The sequence below is a fragment of the Hyposmocoma kahamanoa genome, unplaced genomic scaffold (assembly GCF_003589595.1).
Source record: "Hyposmocoma kahamanoa isolate Upper Pololo Valley unplaced genomic scaffold, ASM358959v1 89084, whole genome shotgun sequence".
In the NCBI taxonomy this organism is placed as follows: Eukaryota; Metazoa; Arthropoda; class Insecta; order Lepidoptera; family Cosmopterigidae; genus Hyposmocoma; species Hyposmocoma kahamanoa.
Window position 1 is genome coordinate 387 of NW_020654531.1, and position 17,445 is coordinate 17,831.

Here is a 17,445-nt window from a genome sequence, read left to right on the forward strand (position 1 = left end):
TCGGACTACAGATAGGTAACCACCTCAAAGTTCGTGGAAATACATACATCTATTTCAGTTTGATAGAAATATTTTTGTTTTTTTTTTTATAGTAATACAAATTGATTGTTGACATTGACTTACAATTATATGGACGTCGGGTCCGCGCTAAAAAGTGTCCGAACTTATACGGCGTTAAAATCGTATACAAAGCGTCATTCACGCTTTAGTCTTCGTTTGTTCGACTGACAGCGAAGCAAGCAAAATTAGACAGTACTGCGATGACATTACAATTTAAATTCAACGTTTTAGCTTTTTCATATTCCTTTACATGTCACTATGTTTAAATAGGTTGACTTGGGACATTTTTTTCGTGGTTTTGGTATTAGACCCGTCGTCCATTTATTTGTAAGTCAATGGTTGAACAGACCTGTTTCTTGGAAATCAGCGTCCGGCCAAATCAATTAATTTATTTGAGTAAAAATTACAAATATAAAAAGGAGGCAAGGTTTTAAATAATACAAACAAGATTATTGGGTAAAATACAAAAAAAAACAAGTAGATCGATCTAGAAGAAAACGGTTAGTTTAACAATTTTGCCCTCCTTAGAGGTGAAATATTTTCTTCAAATTCAAATGGTACCACCATCCTCTTTCCAACAAAAATAAGAACCATCATAATCCGTTCACAAAGTTATCGCGCAACATACCTACATACAAAATACTGTCAAATTGAGAACCTCCTTTTTTGAAGTCGGTTAAAAACAAAACTAAAACGTTCCAAATTGCTATCGCACTAAATACTTTAACGTTTTAACTTTAATTGACGGGTGTCGTCAATTGTTTCACTTCAAATCGACCAGTTAACTTGAGCTTTGCTATAATGGACGAAAATTGCAAAATTACATATTTAATAACCGATGAAATTTGATTCCGTTTGTTTTGTAATTAGATGTTTTGCTGTTTTTCCCACACCACCGAATATAACAGCACGGCATTGTTAGAGATATTATCTTTATTACAATAAATACAGAATATTTTTTGGAATATACGGAGACGTACACACAGATCAGTTGTTGGACTGTCTTTATTTAAAAGCAAACGAGAGTTGATATTTATAAGTGGTGTATCGCTGATGAGTTATCAGGAATGTATAGCCCTTATTTCGTCTCTATTTCTGGTTATATACTCGATGATATTTACTTAGTTTAGGCATCGCAATTAGACATTAGGTTCTAATATTAAAATGATTAGATATGATTTACTTGTATATTAGATTAAGTAATATTCAAATAAATGTATCTTATCTTATCTATACAAAACATTGAAGAAACGTATTTACGTAGCTAATGGAGCAGGTGACCATTGGTGAGTTTGTCTGACCCATTAATATATTATTATTACGTATCTTTGTTATACTATAATTGTACCTGACCATCGCCATATTTGTCGACATTCTGCACAATCTGCAGCGCTGAATACTTTGCCTCCAAACGCTTCTGTTTCGTCTCAGGTTTTTCTCCTTCTGTAATATAAAATGTAAAACTATAAATTACCTTCACTCAAAACAATAATTAATTTGTGTATTTACTATGATCATACCAATTTACCCTTATACCATTAATTTAACTTTTGACATACGCATGCCTCCGAAGTTCCGAAATTATTGATATACAACTATAGACAAAAATACAATAAGTCTTCATACTTAAGTACTTCAATCGAATGCTTATCTTTGACTCCTCTTTGGACCTCTTTGCATGCTCGGAAGCCCATTTTACGGTTTTCGCGAGACGATATCTCGAGTCATTGACCATGGACAGTAGCATCACATAAGTATTGTGCATCCTGAATAATTAATACTATGTTAATGTTTTAAAATTTGATTGTTAATAATGTAATGTCCAATTCCATGATTTGTTATTTTTATCTAATTTTTTATTCAGTTTATTTTATGCAATATATAAAATTATTCAAGTTTAGTTTATCGTTTATGAATCGTCAGATTCTTCTCCATATGAACGGGAATCATCACTTGAATCCTAATTAACATTAATTATTAATTTTTGAGCACACAAATTGTCAAACGCAACATCACGTTCCCTATCAGATAATATCTTCTTTTTGGAACCCTCTCACAATCACGATTAAAACTTCTTCATAAATAAAATCGATTGTTATAAAAAAACGCATCGGAAACGCATTAGGACATCACTAATTGATTAGAATTCCAGCAATGGACAGAGTATAATGTCTCACTATTGTTAAAAACATCATAATATTGTATCATTGAGATCCGGTGGTGGATACCTGGTGACCTATAAATGTATAGGTCAAATCTAGTTCAAGCATCAGTCTTCCGCCTCTCAATTTAACGGCATGATGTTCCTCAGTTTAATTACCTTGTAAAATGTATTGTTAAGGTTTTTTTTTATAATATCAAGTGACGGGACGACCAAGTCGTGCGCCTGATGGTAAGCTACACGCCTGTCCATAACAGTTGTAGTGCCACTCAGAGCTTTAAATTGCAAAGATCTGAGGGTCACTACATAAGTTGACAAGTCCCATGTCCAATTTCAACAGCATGGGTACAGATAAAGCAGTGTATGTAATTATACATAATCATTAAAACACTCGTGTGATGTTTTTTATGATTAAATAAGCCTACACTCGTATTTTACACATAAACTACTTACTATTTTATATATCATTTTTTCATTACGTACCTGCTGCGTAAGGTCTTGGAAGAATGTTCTGGAAGGGAGCAGCGTGGAGCAAGTCTGTCACTTCCTCTTGACTCAGCGCCTATGAAATATAAGAAATAATAATTAACTGTTGTCCCAAAAAGCCTTTTAATATGTAGTGCATGTTGGAACAGGACAAACCGACCCCTCCTAATTAAATTAGCATTTCTATGCTAAAGTCACTTCAGTGAATTCAAAACTTAACGCTCCCCTGTAAACTTGGCAATTTCGACATACGAGACTTTACGTAGGAGGAGTCGATATTAATTTGCTTTGAAATTTAACCCTTTGATCGCCGTGGACGCTTCAAAGCGTCTTACATTAACTTGACTGATACACCAATGACGCCTTGAGGTGTTAATGAAGCCTTTTTATTTTCAATTGATATTAATTAATAAATACAAAAATATAGCTTGTGTTACTCTCATAGATTGAACTGGATTAAAAATCTTCTCACCTTTTTCCAATAATATCAACTTATCAATTTGTTTGCTTTTATTCTTTTTTTTTCATCTCGTTTGTCGCGCTCAATTTTTACGTTGATAAAATTACAAATGTTTTAAAATCAGCTGTGACCTTGCACCCATGTTTGGCACTGTGTTAATCTTTTGCAGTCATTGGTCGCCATTTTGGTTAATGAGATAAAATTTTAAAATATTTATCACTCGGATTTGAGACCTAAATGTGGATATAATAGCTTTAACGAGGCTGATACAGTAGTACAAATCGATTGACGGACCTGCTCGATGAGCATGCAGAAGAGAATGATGTTCCCCAGCTCCCGGAAGGCGTGGAACAGCTCCGTGCGTGCGTCAGGGTACTGGATGATGTCCGTCAGCTGTGCGTGATAGTAGCCCAGCACACCTGGAAGAAGAAATGTGGTTAAAACAAAATATTAAAATGTCACAACCCCGTATCTTTCTACATTAGTTCTGGTTATAGTACACTGTCCCATTTAAGAAGAACTCTCTGTATATAGTATGTATATTAGAAATTATTTACATATTAGTGATATCTAATACAAACAACACTGTCGGGTCAATGATCGCAAATGTGACTTTATACGTCCGAAATTTAGAATATCGACATACGATACTGTACTTAGGTCGATTTATAAATTGCCAACACGATGAAGTACTCACCATTGGACCCATAATCGTATCTAGGCAGCTTACACTGCCTGGGCATGGCCTGTTGCAGCGCGCGTGTGAACTGCGCCAGCGTACCGTGCAATAGCCCTCTGGCTACCCCGAGCAGCTCGCCGACTACCACAGCAACCCCCTGGTAGCCCAATAGACGGACTAGAGCGTGAAGGTGCTGGGGACCGACGAAACCTGTAAGCAAGAAACCAGTTAAAAAGCATTATTATGTGGTTTATTAAATTTTGCTCAACATATTTTCCCATATACAGTGTGTTGATTTGTATTCACGCCATATTTAAGAAATTAATGATAATGCTAAATCATCTAAAAAATTATAATTATTAATACAAAGATGTGAGTGCTCGACTCAGAACAAATTCCTTCGACCCGGCGGTACTTGAACCGACGTCTTCTAGCAAACCGTAGCAGACGCAATACCAATTTAGCCACGGAACGAACCAGCGGATCTCACGAATTTTTCTATGTGCTTGCGTCGTGTCTTTGGTTTTTCTCAACGACTTTTTAGCCGTAACGCCATCTATTCTGCTCAATATTCTGGCTAATTACATCTAGTAAATTTAAAAATCACTATTTACGAGCAAGTCTGCTGAAAAGTGCTTAAATGAAGATATCGATAAACAAGTACCGTTGTACTGCGCGTACTGGGCAGAGTACGCCAGCGACAGTTGCTTGGAGCCCCAGAGCAGCGCGTGGCCACACTGCGGGGGCCTCTCGCGGGACACGTTCGGCGCGAACTGGAGGCCGCGACATTTCACGAACCTGCTCGCGAAACGTTCAAACACACTTATCGTCCGTCTCCTCCCGACAGTCGTATGAATGAATTAATGAAGTTTATTAGCTAAAAATATGGTTTACAATAGGTGGTACAAGTATACATAATAAAACAGTATACATATTTTACCGCTATCGGCATGCAAATCTATGAATGTCAACATATTGGCAGCTAAACAATTTCCTACGACAGTTAGCATCGTACGACAGTTAACATTTTTGTAACTAACAATTTTGTCGTAACCAACAATTTTGTCGTAAATCACAATTTTGCCGTAACTAACAATTTTGTCGTAACCGACATTTTTGTCGTAACTAGGAACTTTGTCTTTTGAACTTTGTAGTTACGACATTTGTTTTGTCTATCGTGGTTACGACCTGCTCTGTTTTTATTTTGTTTTTTGTTTCTTTTTTTTACAAAATTCGTTTTTTTATGTTCTTGTTTCTTTTTTCACAAAATTCGGGGAGCACAATTAAGATTATATTTATATTAAGCAGCCATACTTACTAAGGCAAATAAATATGGCAGTTTACAAAAATAACAGAAGATGACCAAAAAATAAAGATGGCGTAGTGTTCATTGGAGGTATCGTTTTGTAAGTAAACATAAGCGTCATAAAGCGAATTGAAATTCTCAAGTAGTCCTATCCTCATATAGTCACGTACTACGAACGCGAAAACACGTACCTGGCAGTCGCAGCGTTATAACAATATGAAGGCAGCAGATCGTAGTTGAGTTCCCAGAAGACATGCAAAGTGATTCTGCCGTAAGGAGCCAATACGCCATGGTCGGACTCCTTGAGAGTGGCTTCGAAGTCGTCGAGGGTCAGGTAGCGAGAGAGCAGCTTGTGGCACAGCCGGTTCACAGCTATTAGGCCCTCGAGCTCCTGAAAGAACAATGGCGAAATCATTGTTTAAAGATTTCTTTAAAGTCGTCAAATGTCCTAATTCACGCACACACGCACGCGCGTGCACACATACACACGTGCACGCACACACCCCCGTATCTTCTTCTCTGTATAGGCTCTTAGTACCTACTTAAGAATATAATGATGTAATTATAATCTGAGTTGGGAGGCCTGGAGACCTAAAATACAAAATGTCGACTCTGTTTCGTAAGTTTTTTTAGTAAGGACCTGGTCCTATTAATTTGTGGAAGGAGAAATAAACGGTTATTAATATTATTATTATTACATGACTGAATAAAATAAATTCACTGGATTTTTCAAGTTATACTAAAGGTCTGTCCAAGTCTAGAAATAAAATCATATTACATAAAAAGAAAAACTCAATTGACTAATTAGTGTGTCACCCGACTGATATCTACAACTCCTCAGTTACTTAGTTACTTAACGTTGAGCGACATCTAGCAGCCAAAAAAACATTTTCAGTACCTGCGTATAGACAGGTCCACATTAAGTTAGTTCACGTAATATCGAATGTACTGATTAGAAGGATTAGCAATAAAAGATCGACTACTTTATTAATCAAATTTTTATTGAATTGATATTCAATTATTTTTTGTGAAATTACTCCACTAGTTTGTTATAATTATTAATACAAAGATCGAACACTCAGAAAAAATTCCTTCGATCCGGTCGGATTCGAACCGACGTCTTCTTGCATACCGCGCCAGACGCTATACCAACTAAGCCACGGAACGAACCAACGGACCTCACGAATTTTTTAATTTCACAAAAAATAATTGAATATCAATTCAATAAAAATTTAATTAATAAAGTGAATAGCGACATCTCTCGCCAGGACTGGTAGCTGTAAAGGTACTAACTGGGTGATAAATCTGTCATAGATTTCTCATAGATGGCGCTACGACTAAAAAGTCGTTGAAAGAAAAATTCGTGAGGTCCGTTGGTTCGTTCCGTGGCTTAGTTGGTATAGCGTCTGGCACGGTATGCAAGAAGACGTCGGTTCGAATCCGACCGGATCGATGGAATTTTTTCTGAGTGTTCGATCTTTGTATTAATAATTATCAACTACTTTATTACAAAAAATAAAGTAGACAATTCCTTCTCGACGACATGCCACGCGAGAAAGCGGTAAAAATGATAAAAATGTTCCCTATATCGGGGATAGATGGGACATAATTGTAAACTTTTTTTATAAAAAAATAGACCTTCGTAGAATTATATCTATTTGCCGAGTTTTATTGGAATCGGTTACCGTTAAGTGCGCAAAACCGGATTCATTCCCTAGTTTATCATCCTTAAAGGTGGAATATTTTCTTCAAATTTAAATGGGACCATTTCTTAGGTACCCTCTTTTCCAACAAAAAAAGAATCATCAATCGAATTGAGAACCTCCAACTTTTTGAAGTCGGTTAAAAAACGATATGTGTCCGAGTTTTTTTTAGCTTCATACTTTTAGACCATACCATTATATAAAATAATTTCCTCTGAACTTTCGTCATGCCACAAACCCACGGCACCATTCAACTTCCATTAACTATATTTAAGACTTCTATAGTTTATTTCGGTATTATAATACATCGTATATATTTTATTCAATTTATGTAAAACATAACCTCCGAAACTTCAACCTAGAATATCTTTAATTCCCGAAACCAAATTTGTTCAGGACTTTGAATTGTATATATTTTCAGACGCATACAAACGATGACAACAAAAATTTATATGGGAGTTTGCAATTATTCTTTGGGAGAAATTTAAAACAAAACTATTATCGATCGAAATGCAACATAGAGAACATTTTCCCTAAAACCTCGTACCTGAAACCTTTTTCCGAAAACACCCACAACGAGTTCATCCGTAAAAACCCCATAACGGAAAACTTTCTCCAAAACAAAAGGGAATATCTTTCCCGAAATCCCCACCGCTGAAAGCCAGTAAATTCGGACATTATAAAGTAAATACAAATATTAGACAACTTCAAATACGTTGCTTTGATCCCAAAGTAAGTAACTAACGGAAACAACGAAGAAACCACAACCACCCAGACCCGAGACAATATAGAAAAGTTGTGCCACCCTTAGAGATGGAACATTTTCTTAAAATTTGAATACGACCACTGCTGAGGTACCCCCTCTCCAACAAAACGAGAATCATGGTAACAGAACAAATAGTATAGTCGAATTGAGAAATATTTTTCATTTATGTTCGTGAACGAACCAATCATTCAAGCACCTCATTAATATAATAATAATAATAACACACACACTTAAAATACCCCCACACTAGGGGAAACCCTGTGTCACGGGTGCCATGGACACACACAAATTACACCCAAACTCACGAGATAAATAAATGTAGGCCATACAAATATACATAACACGGAGGCAGTCATTCTGTCTACATTCACTCGTTCTGTCTGTCACGTAATTGGTTATAATGTGCTCAGTGTGTCTCCCAGTCATTTCTCTTTTTGACAACCCATTTGCATTGGAAATTTTTATTAAAATTATACACTATAAGTACGTTCAATAAGTCAAAAACATTGATTTCATTCCGTAACTAACATATGGTGCCAAATAAAATAGAAGAACAACAAGCAACAGTTCGCAATTTGTTCTGGATCTTGTATAATCATGCCACACGAGTGCAGTCAATGTTTTGGTTATCAAAGAAAGGGGTACTAAAATGCGGGCGCAAAGTGAGAACCGTAAACTGTACTTACGATGACGCCGGTGATGTCCCCGGCCTCGAACTTGGCAACGGCAGCGTCCAATGCACGATGCGTGTCTGCGTTAATACGCTGCGCGACCTGTGATGTATTGTCACCGGTATTAATTTGTCAAGTAGAGCTGTACTGGATACATCGAGTATACAACCAGAAATAGAGACGAAATATGGGCAATACAATACATTCCTGGTAACCCATCAGTGATACATCACATATAAATATCAACTCTCGTTTGCACTGAAATAGACAGCCCAACAACTGACCTGTGTGTACGTCTCCGTATATTCCAAAAATATTCTGTATTTATTGTAATAAAGATATTATATTTAACAATGGCGTGCTGTTCCATTCGGTGGTGTGGGGAAAAACAGCAAGACATCTAATTACAAAACAAACAGAATCAAATTTCATCGGTAATTAAACATGTAATTTTACAATTATCGTCCATTATAACAAAGCTCTAGTTAACTGGTCGATTTGAAGTGAAACAATTGGCGACACCCGTCAATTGTTTCGAATTCGGGCTGGTCAATCGTAGCGCAGTTGTGACCACAATGATTTGGCAGAATAGTCTTCAAACAAATTAAATGACATTTCGTCTCTATTTCTGGTTATATAGTCGATGGCTGGATATAAGGGTCGAAACACAAAACTGCGAAAAAGAATTTGCGAATTGCTCCGCATCGTTATTCCTGCGATGTTAATCTTTGTGTTTTTTTTTCTACACTTTCTTATCAATAACAGCAGTGCAACACTATTTTTACGATCCATGTTGTTGCCAAGTTTAAAAAATACGTTCAGCACGGTTGATGATCCTCGAAAGAATGGTTACCCGAACTGTGGCAGTGAGATTCCTTGATGCACGAAATCGCATCGCAGTTTTGTGTTTCGACCCTAATTTAGGTGTCCCAAAGGTTATCAATGTGAAGGAATAGTATTCAAAAAGATCCCTTAATTTTTGGGCCCAATTGTGTACCGAGGTACAATTTACGTTAAAAAAATTCTAAAATTATATCGACAGTGGCAATTTGAAATGTCGTAATGGAAAATGTTCCTTACTTCAAAACGTCGCTTATAACATTTCAAAATTCGATGAAATTATTATTAAACGTAAAATATACCTTCAACACATCGCACCTTCGGTGAGACAGTGGCTTGACTTACATTTGTGAAATTTGCAGAAAATTTATTAAAAGTTTCGTATTTAGTGCTATTGAGCACATTCGAAAAGCTCTTGAGCGTTATATTTTTTTAAATACGGATTACGCCTTCTATAGAAAAATGAAGGGATGCGTAATGTGTCTGTTTTTTCGTATAAATTGCGTTTTAAAAATGGTTTGGGAAGACTCCATATTACCTCAGGTCGATTTCAAATTTTTCCCGTGTTAATAGGGTTCATTTTGCTCTGGTCCGTATTTATGCTGCATAAAAAGTAGGATTTTATGCTCTAGTGCATAAATTAAAAAAACCATGAAATTAAATACGTTTAATAGTTGTAATTTTACATTCAATTTTAATGAAATAATCGTTTATTTGTAATATTGCTGTTTAATTTCCGCGCAATCGAAGTGAAAAGCAGAGTATATAACTCGTTCATAAAACCCATTTTACCCTCGACTTACGAGGGGAGGTCCAAAAGTCCGCGGAATGGAGGGGGCGGGAGCCCGCTAATTACGCTTGCTTGATGTGGTACTAATCAGATACTCATTAGGGGTATATATATAAAGCTTCACCCTTTTAACTTCATTAGTTTACGAGATATCGCCCTACAAACAAGTAAATCCGGAAGAAAACTGCAAATATGGAGCAAATCGAGTTTCCTGCTGTCATCAAATTCCTTACCAAGCAAGGAAAACCTCCTCAAACCATTATGAATGAGATGGAAACTGTTTATGGGGATCAGTGCCCTGGTAAAACAATGATTTACAAGTGGCACGGTCTTTTCAAACATGGCAGAGAATCAATTGAAGACGATCCTCGCCCAGGACGGCCAGTTGAGGCCCCCACATCAGACAATGTTGAAAAAATCGAAAAATTTATATTGGAAGATGCCCGTCTGAAGAAGAAACAGCTATCTGCATTAGTAGGAGTATCAGACACTACCATTTTGAGGATCCTACACGATCATCTTGGCATGACGAAAGTCAGTGCAAGATGGGTGCCGAGAATGCTCACGCCGCCTCAAAAGCAACAAAGAATCGATGCATCAAAGCACTTCTTGGAGCTGTGCGGCGCAGAACCTACCCCAATTTTGGAGCAAATTGTTACTGGAGATGAAACTTGGGTTCCTCACTTTGAGCCCGAGTCTAAACAGGAGTCAATGCAATGGCATAAAAAGCGTACACCACCCCCTAAGAAGTTTAAGGTGTCGGAATCGGCTGGAAAAATCATGGCTACGGTTTTTTGGGATTGTGAAGGAATTTTATTGGTTGACTACAAAGAAAAGGGGGTCAATATAACGGGAGAATATTACGCAAGAACATTAGAGAGACTGAAGGAAGCTGTCAAAGAAAAAAGGCGGGGAAAATGGACAAAGGGTGTGTTGCTTTTGCAAGACAATGCACCGGTTCACAAGAGCAATGTTGCGATGGCTGCTCTACACAAGTGTGGCTTTCAATCGCTGGCCCACCCACCTTACAGCCCGTACCTAGCCCCCAGCGATTATTATTTCTTCCCAAATTTGATAAAAGAATTACGTGGGAAAAAATTTCGCGACGATGAAGAGGTTAAGGCAGCAATTTTAGCTCATTTTGAGAGCAAAGAGAAAAAATATTTTTTCGATGGCATAGAAAAGCTAATTTCGAGATCTAAAAAATGTATTGAGCTCAAAGGTAATTATATTGAAAAGGAAAAATAGCCTTATTGTTTTATATTATTTACAACCCCTCCATTCCGCGGACTTTTGGACCTCCCCTCGTAAGTATCATCGCCTATATAGTATATATACCCGTCTCGGTTAAAATGACGCGTTTTATGCACTTGTTGTACAATCTACCATGGTATATGCAAAGTACTTATTGAATACAGCGGTTTTCTTGTAAAATGACGAGGTAAGTTTGTGTTCTTTTTCCATGGTAAAAATGGTTAGGAATCGTGTTTTCACGCCGTGCAATGTATTTTCCAAAGCGATTGTTTCACAGTTCCGCCGTGGGTCGGAACGAACCGAGCCCCTCGACCGCACTATCCGTAAGCCTCACCAGCGCGCACAGGTCGACGTGGCGGCCCAGCAGGCTGACGTGGCGCTGGCGCAGCAGCGAGGCGTAGCGGCCGGCGCCCGGGCTGGTGCTGGCGCCGCGCGCCGCGCACTCCGCGCGGTACCGCTTGTCCAGCAGCATGCTGCAAGGGACGCACAGATACAGTGTCCTTGTGTCTTCTATGGTCCGATTTCCCCTTACTGTCCCATTCAAAACACTGTATACGGGGTGTCTCGCGGCTGTACCACACGGAGGGGAAAGTACCTTAAATTGTGTTCTATTTCCTTAATGGCGGCCACTAGGAAGTACCTTAAATACCGTTGATAGAAAATTTTACTCAAAGAAACTTCATTTTGATATTAAAAACAATTCGAACCGCATTCACAAATGTTTAAATAATCGCCTGTCTGATCCAGGAATCGAACCTGAAATTTTACTATCAAAAGCCTCAATCATAAGAATTGTTTTATTTTATTAATGTATAATTGTACGTACCTCGCGGCCAACTGCTTGTAATGCGCGTACACTTGCTCGGAGAGCTTGTACACGAACTGATCGAAGCACAAGTTGACCTCGGCCTCAACTTCGTCGTAGAGGAATTGCTTCTTGAACACGGTAAGAGCGTATTGCGCGCTGTCGTTGTATAGATCGAGTGGGTAAAGAACGTATCTGAAATTCACGGTTTAGTTTAGTCTTGCTTGGTCTGGTTTAGTCAGGTTTGGTCTGGTCTGGACTGATCATGATTGGTCTAGTCTGGTTTGGTCGGGTCTGGTATATAAGAACACGTTTGTGCGCAGCCACTCCACGAGCATACGTGCGCCGGCGCCTGATCTCCGCCTACGTTCAGTTCGCGCGTTCGCGACCCAGCGTTTATACGTATTGTGTAGTCCCGTCTGCACGCTCCGACCGCGCGGTTTTTGATGTTAGCATACCATAATATGCCTAACGAATAAACTAAGTGTGCACTCCATTTTCGGTGATTATATACCGACGACGTTGATGTACCTGTCGCGGCTGCATTACTCCACGAAGTCTGAGGAGATAGTGGAGTATATCAGGTATAAAACCAAATACACCCTGAGGGTCGAGCGGTTGGAGTCTCGCCGCAACGTGAACTTCAATTCGTTTGTGGTGAGAATACCGACCGAACATCTTTCGACCTTCATGAAAGACGAATTTTGGCCGAAGGGTGTCATATATCGGAGATTCCGCGGCCGGTTACCTGACACCAGATTGCGCCACACGTCGCCGATAAGGGAAATCGTGTAGATTAGTTTTTATTATTATATTGTATGTATGTTTGTTTTAAGGTATATATAATATAGGTGTATTTTGTTTTTATATTGTTATGTATGTTAGTCTATAAGGTATGTATACATGGGTCTTTGTTACCCGATATAAATAAATAAATAAAAATAAAAAAATTGTGATTCGTAATGTTTCTAACAGACTAGAGATCAAAGAGACTACTTTAAGCAAAGTCTATAGTCTGTCTTTTTTGAAGACGGAGTAAAATGACAGTACATTGCGCAATAGTGTTGCCCGTTTGCGAGCAGCTAGTACTTGCAGTCGATAATATTCTATGGACTATCGACTGAACATTCGTCACGCTTATGAAATAAATATGAATTATCCTCAACGCATTATTCGTCCAATTATTGAGGACAAGTTCATTTGAATTGTCAATTTTTGTAAGTTCATACATACATACACTGTATTTAGAATACGAAACTACAAAAAAGGAGACATATTTTAAAGTTTTTCATTTTTAATTCAATATAGATAATCAAATCCGGCTATTCTTGTTAAAATATATCGACCCCTCCTACGTAAAGTATCGTATGTCCAAATTGCCAAGTTTACAGGGGAGCGTTTTAAATTTCTGAATGAGTGAAAAGTTCTGAATGAAAGATCATAGATCATCTAACCGATATCTAGGATTTTATAATACTCTATGTGAGTAACGAGATTTGCTGAATAGAACTGAGAAATGCTAAAGTCACGTGTTATGCTCTTTTCTGTGAATTGGGAACTTTAAAACGCTCCCCTGTAAACTTGGCAATTTCGACATACGATACTTTACGTAGGAGGCGTCGATATATGGATAAAAATTGATCTCGATACTAGTAGGCCATCTGTCAAAATAAGTATAAAGGAGGCAATAACCGTAATTATAGTCTGTTCCAATCCGTTTTGAACAAAAAGTAAACAAACCTGTTTGGTTAAAATTCTAAAACAATCACTCATTGACTTACAATTATATGGGCGTCGGGTCCGCGCTAATAAGTGTCCGCACTTGTAAGGCGCTAAAATCGTATACAGAGCGCGACACTCCGCTTTAGTCTTCGTTTGTTCGACTGACAGCGCGCTTGTCAATGATGCCGTATTGTGTAGTAAAACCTTGTAAAAATTACTCACGTAAAGTGAAAAAACAGGATGGTATATCATATTTTCAGTAAGTATTACATTGTGTTATCATAGTTATCATTTAATAGTGTTATTTTATGCACTAGTATATATAGTATTTAATTTATATTTAAATTAGTCGTAAATATAAATTACAAAAGCAATCAAAATAATCATATAGCTAACTGTCTCTTTCCGACTCATTGCTTGCGTAAAAGACTGAACGAGACCCAACATGTCAATTTCAATTGTTTCAAACACAAGCGTTTGAAATATTTAGAACAAAAATTTCATAGAGTCGCTTTGATGCTAATTTTATTATTAAAATATTTTTTCATACATGTTAGTAATACTTTCAAATATTGTTGTACTCTTTCTATGGCTCAGAGTTACGAATCAGAAGACCGAAAATACATTTGCCCGAAATAACGTTTGCATGAATTTCCACAATCCCGAAAGTATTTTTTTAGGTTTTTCGGGAGAAATATGTATATGGCCTACATTTATTTCTCTTGTGAGTTTGGGTGTAATTTGTGGTTGTCTATATGTGTGTCCATGGCACCCGCGATACGGGGTTTCCCTAATGCGGGGCAATGTTGAGTGTGTGCGTTATATATATTATTATTATTATTAATTAGTACCTAAGTGTTCATTATGGAAAGCGTTTCTCAATCAATATCGCGCAATTTAATTTGTAATTATCTCACAACGGCAAATACCCTACTACCGTCATAGCCGTGCTTTTTCATGCACAAGAAACATTTGCAAGAACTATGAGCAGTACGACTATGCCTGTTGATGGAATCAACCGTAGTCAGTGATAAACCGTAATAATTATATTGAATCAATGTAAGCACTACGGCATATAGAAAAGTGGTGACGTTTTCGAACGCAGTATAATTTCAGTACTATGCACGGACGGGTTAAGAAAATGGTAAGAAAAGAAAGGAAACCAGAGCTGATGCAAGCTTGATAAAAGACTTGATAAAAGATTATATTAAAGCTTTGGTATGTGATTACATCAATGAGTGAACTGTGCATAAAAAGGAGAGAATACAGGAATTTATTCAGTAAACTTAGCTTGAACTTAAGGAGAAAGTGACAAGTATTAACAGAGAACATCTTACACCGCCAAAATGCATTAAAAATCAAAAGTTGGATGAATGACAAAATATACCAACTTAAGAAACAAAGAAGGTAATTGAAGCAGACTGACAGTGCAAATTAAATGGGATTTTTTGAAAAGTTTAAGCAATTTGTAGCTTTCACATGCAAACAATGCATAATAATACAAATAGTACAAATTTGATAGCCTAACGATTTGCACTGTGGGCACTGGATGAGAAGTTCCCGGGTTCGATAGCGGTAGGATCAATTTAACAAATTAACTTTTCCAAATGGTTCTGGTCTTGGTATTCTATTGTAAGACAATCATCTAGTCTGGAACTAGGGAACTCACTGTACATACTCCCCATGAGTATCAGAGCAACAGAATCCCAGAGCAGAACTAATTTACAAAAGTTCATTTCCCAAATTGGTTCTACCCGGAATCGAACCTGGGAACAAGAACAATGGAATTTATTTCGGGGCACAACTCAGAATACCCAGGTCAAAACAACTTTCGAAAAGTTCTCATTTAGTTTTATAGTTGATTGAGCTGATTTTTTACAGTTTTAAAAAAAAATCTCGAATAACCCGCGAAATTGGGTACGAGAATTCTCGAACCTCAAGAAAAAAAATCAGATGAATGGCATTGTATAAAATTCAACATTTACATATAAAATTTATTCATAAATAATAAAGGCTACTCCATTATACCTGTGTTCAAGTACTTTTCATTAGAAACTACATATAGTGCATTTTGGTAAGTTTCCAGTAGAAGCTGAATATGATGTTTTTTTGCGTCTGTCAATTGTTGCAAGCAAAATTAGACAGTACTGCGATGACATTACGATTTAAATTCAACGTTTTAGCTTTTTCATATTCCTTTACATGTCACTACGTTTAAATAGGTTGACTTGGGACATATTTTTTCGTAGTTTTTGTATTAGACCCGTCGTCCATATAATTGTAAGTCAATGCAATCACTCAATAAATCGAATAAGTAACACTCTCACGAATATTTAGGCTTGATATATCATCACGTTTTCCAACAATATTCATTTGAATAGCATCGTAAAATCGTATTTGAAAAATGGTAGTCCAAAAGTGAGGTTATTATTCATCTATACTTCTACGACTTGCCTATGGTGGCATAGTGCTGTTCGAAAAAAACATTCGGTTCAATCAATTAAAGTTTAGTAATCGATTATTACATCGAACATTTCAATCGAGTATCTGAGTGTAAGGATTTGAAGAAAGATTTGAATTGAAATTTTAAATATGCTTATATAGGTTTTGTAAGGAAAACCGCTAGTATGGCTCAATTGAACAAATCGATTCATTCAATTATTTAATCGATGTGTAGTTGGCGTTACAATTGGCCATCACTAAACCGTCTATGGTCGGGTCAGTGACTTGTTTGTTTACTTTTTGTTCAAAATGGATTGAAACGAAGTATAGTAATCATTATATATTATAGAACGTCGTAACACTCACAATTCAGTCATTTTTATGAAAACTGGCAACCCTACAAATGTCATTTTACTCCGTCTTAAAAAGACAGACTATAGTATGACAGACTATAGTTGGTACAACACTTGCCTCTTATGTCTAGGTCTTAGATTTATTTTTTTCCTTTCCATGCAATTCAGTTTATAAATTATCACGTCATGCGACCCACTGCAGAGCATGACAGTCATGCGATGAAGCTAAGACGTCTTGCTAGCCTTAACACACATATGTAACCACTCATGCATGTACACATTCACGCTCACAAGCACGCACGCTAGCACGCACACACACAACTTTACTCTAATCTTGTCTCAAGGTAAACCTTATTTTAAAGTACTTTTCTTTTTTATTATTATTCTGTTTCCGTAAATTTGTAATTCATCTGATTCTGGGTCGAAGACCTGGTGTCTCAAGACACAGGGTCTACCTAGTTTGGACATCAGTCTCCCGTTAAATTCTCACTTGAATGTATTTTTAAAATTGTATGTGAATGGGAGAGAATAAATGATTATTATTAAGGATACTTACTCCATCATAGCAGGCTCTTTGCTCTTGAGGATGTGGTCCGTGAGGATCCAAGGCATGGACATTTCGATGGGGAACTGGATGCGTTTCTCCATCGTAATCAGGTCGTTGCACTCCTCGTTATGCTGATGTCGAACCATGCATTTCTGGAAGATACAACATAACAGGATACAATATGGTGTAGACTGCAAGAGTATATTATAAACACCACTTGATATAATAAAACAAAAAATATATATATGCAGTAGGTGCGTTGTTGTGGTTTGCATATTGGATATTATGTTGAAACAATTATAAACCAACAACATTAAAATAAATTCCAACAGTAAACATCAGATATGAAATATACTCACATTGACTTTACGTCCCATGGTCATCTCGAGGTAGAACTCTC

The 17,445-nt window shown here is 37.1% G+C and overlaps 1 protein-coding gene across 1 annotated transcript; it reads right to left on the reverse strand.

Annotated features, from left to right (window-relative positions):
- Positions 1–1,396: 1,396 nt before the first annotated feature.
- Positions 1,397–17,439, reverse strand: LOC113236199 (cytoplasmic FMR1-interacting protein-like). Its single transcript, XM_026472206.1, has 11 exons — positions 17,405–17,439; positions 17,055–17,197; positions 12,003–12,176; positions 11,511–11,649; positions 8,308–8,394; positions 5,344–5,543; positions 4,511–4,644; positions 3,865–4,056; positions 3,462–3,586; positions 2,705–2,783; positions 1,397–1,503 (listed from the first exon to the last, which is right to left on the reverse strand). Exons 1-11 carry the CDS (start codon positions 17,426–17,428, stop codon positions 1,397–1,399), a joined length of 1,404 nt encoding a protein of 467 aa, XP_026327991.1. The 5' UTR covers positions 17,429–17,439.
- Between the last annotated feature and the right edge of the window lie 6 nt (positions 17,440–17,445).

Coding starts and splice junctions, on each gene's coding strand:
- LOC113236199 (XM_026472206.1), bottom strand. CDS start 17,428: ATGACCATGGGACGTAAAGTCAAT. Junction 5,544..8,307: donor GGGACATCACCGGCGTCATC/GTAAGTACAGTT, acceptor TTGTTCTTTCAG/GAGCTCGAGGGCCTAATAGC. Junction 2,784..3,461: donor TCTGCATGCTCATCGAGCAG/GTCCGTCAATCG, acceptor TATATTTCATAG/GCGCTGAGTCAAGAGGAAGT.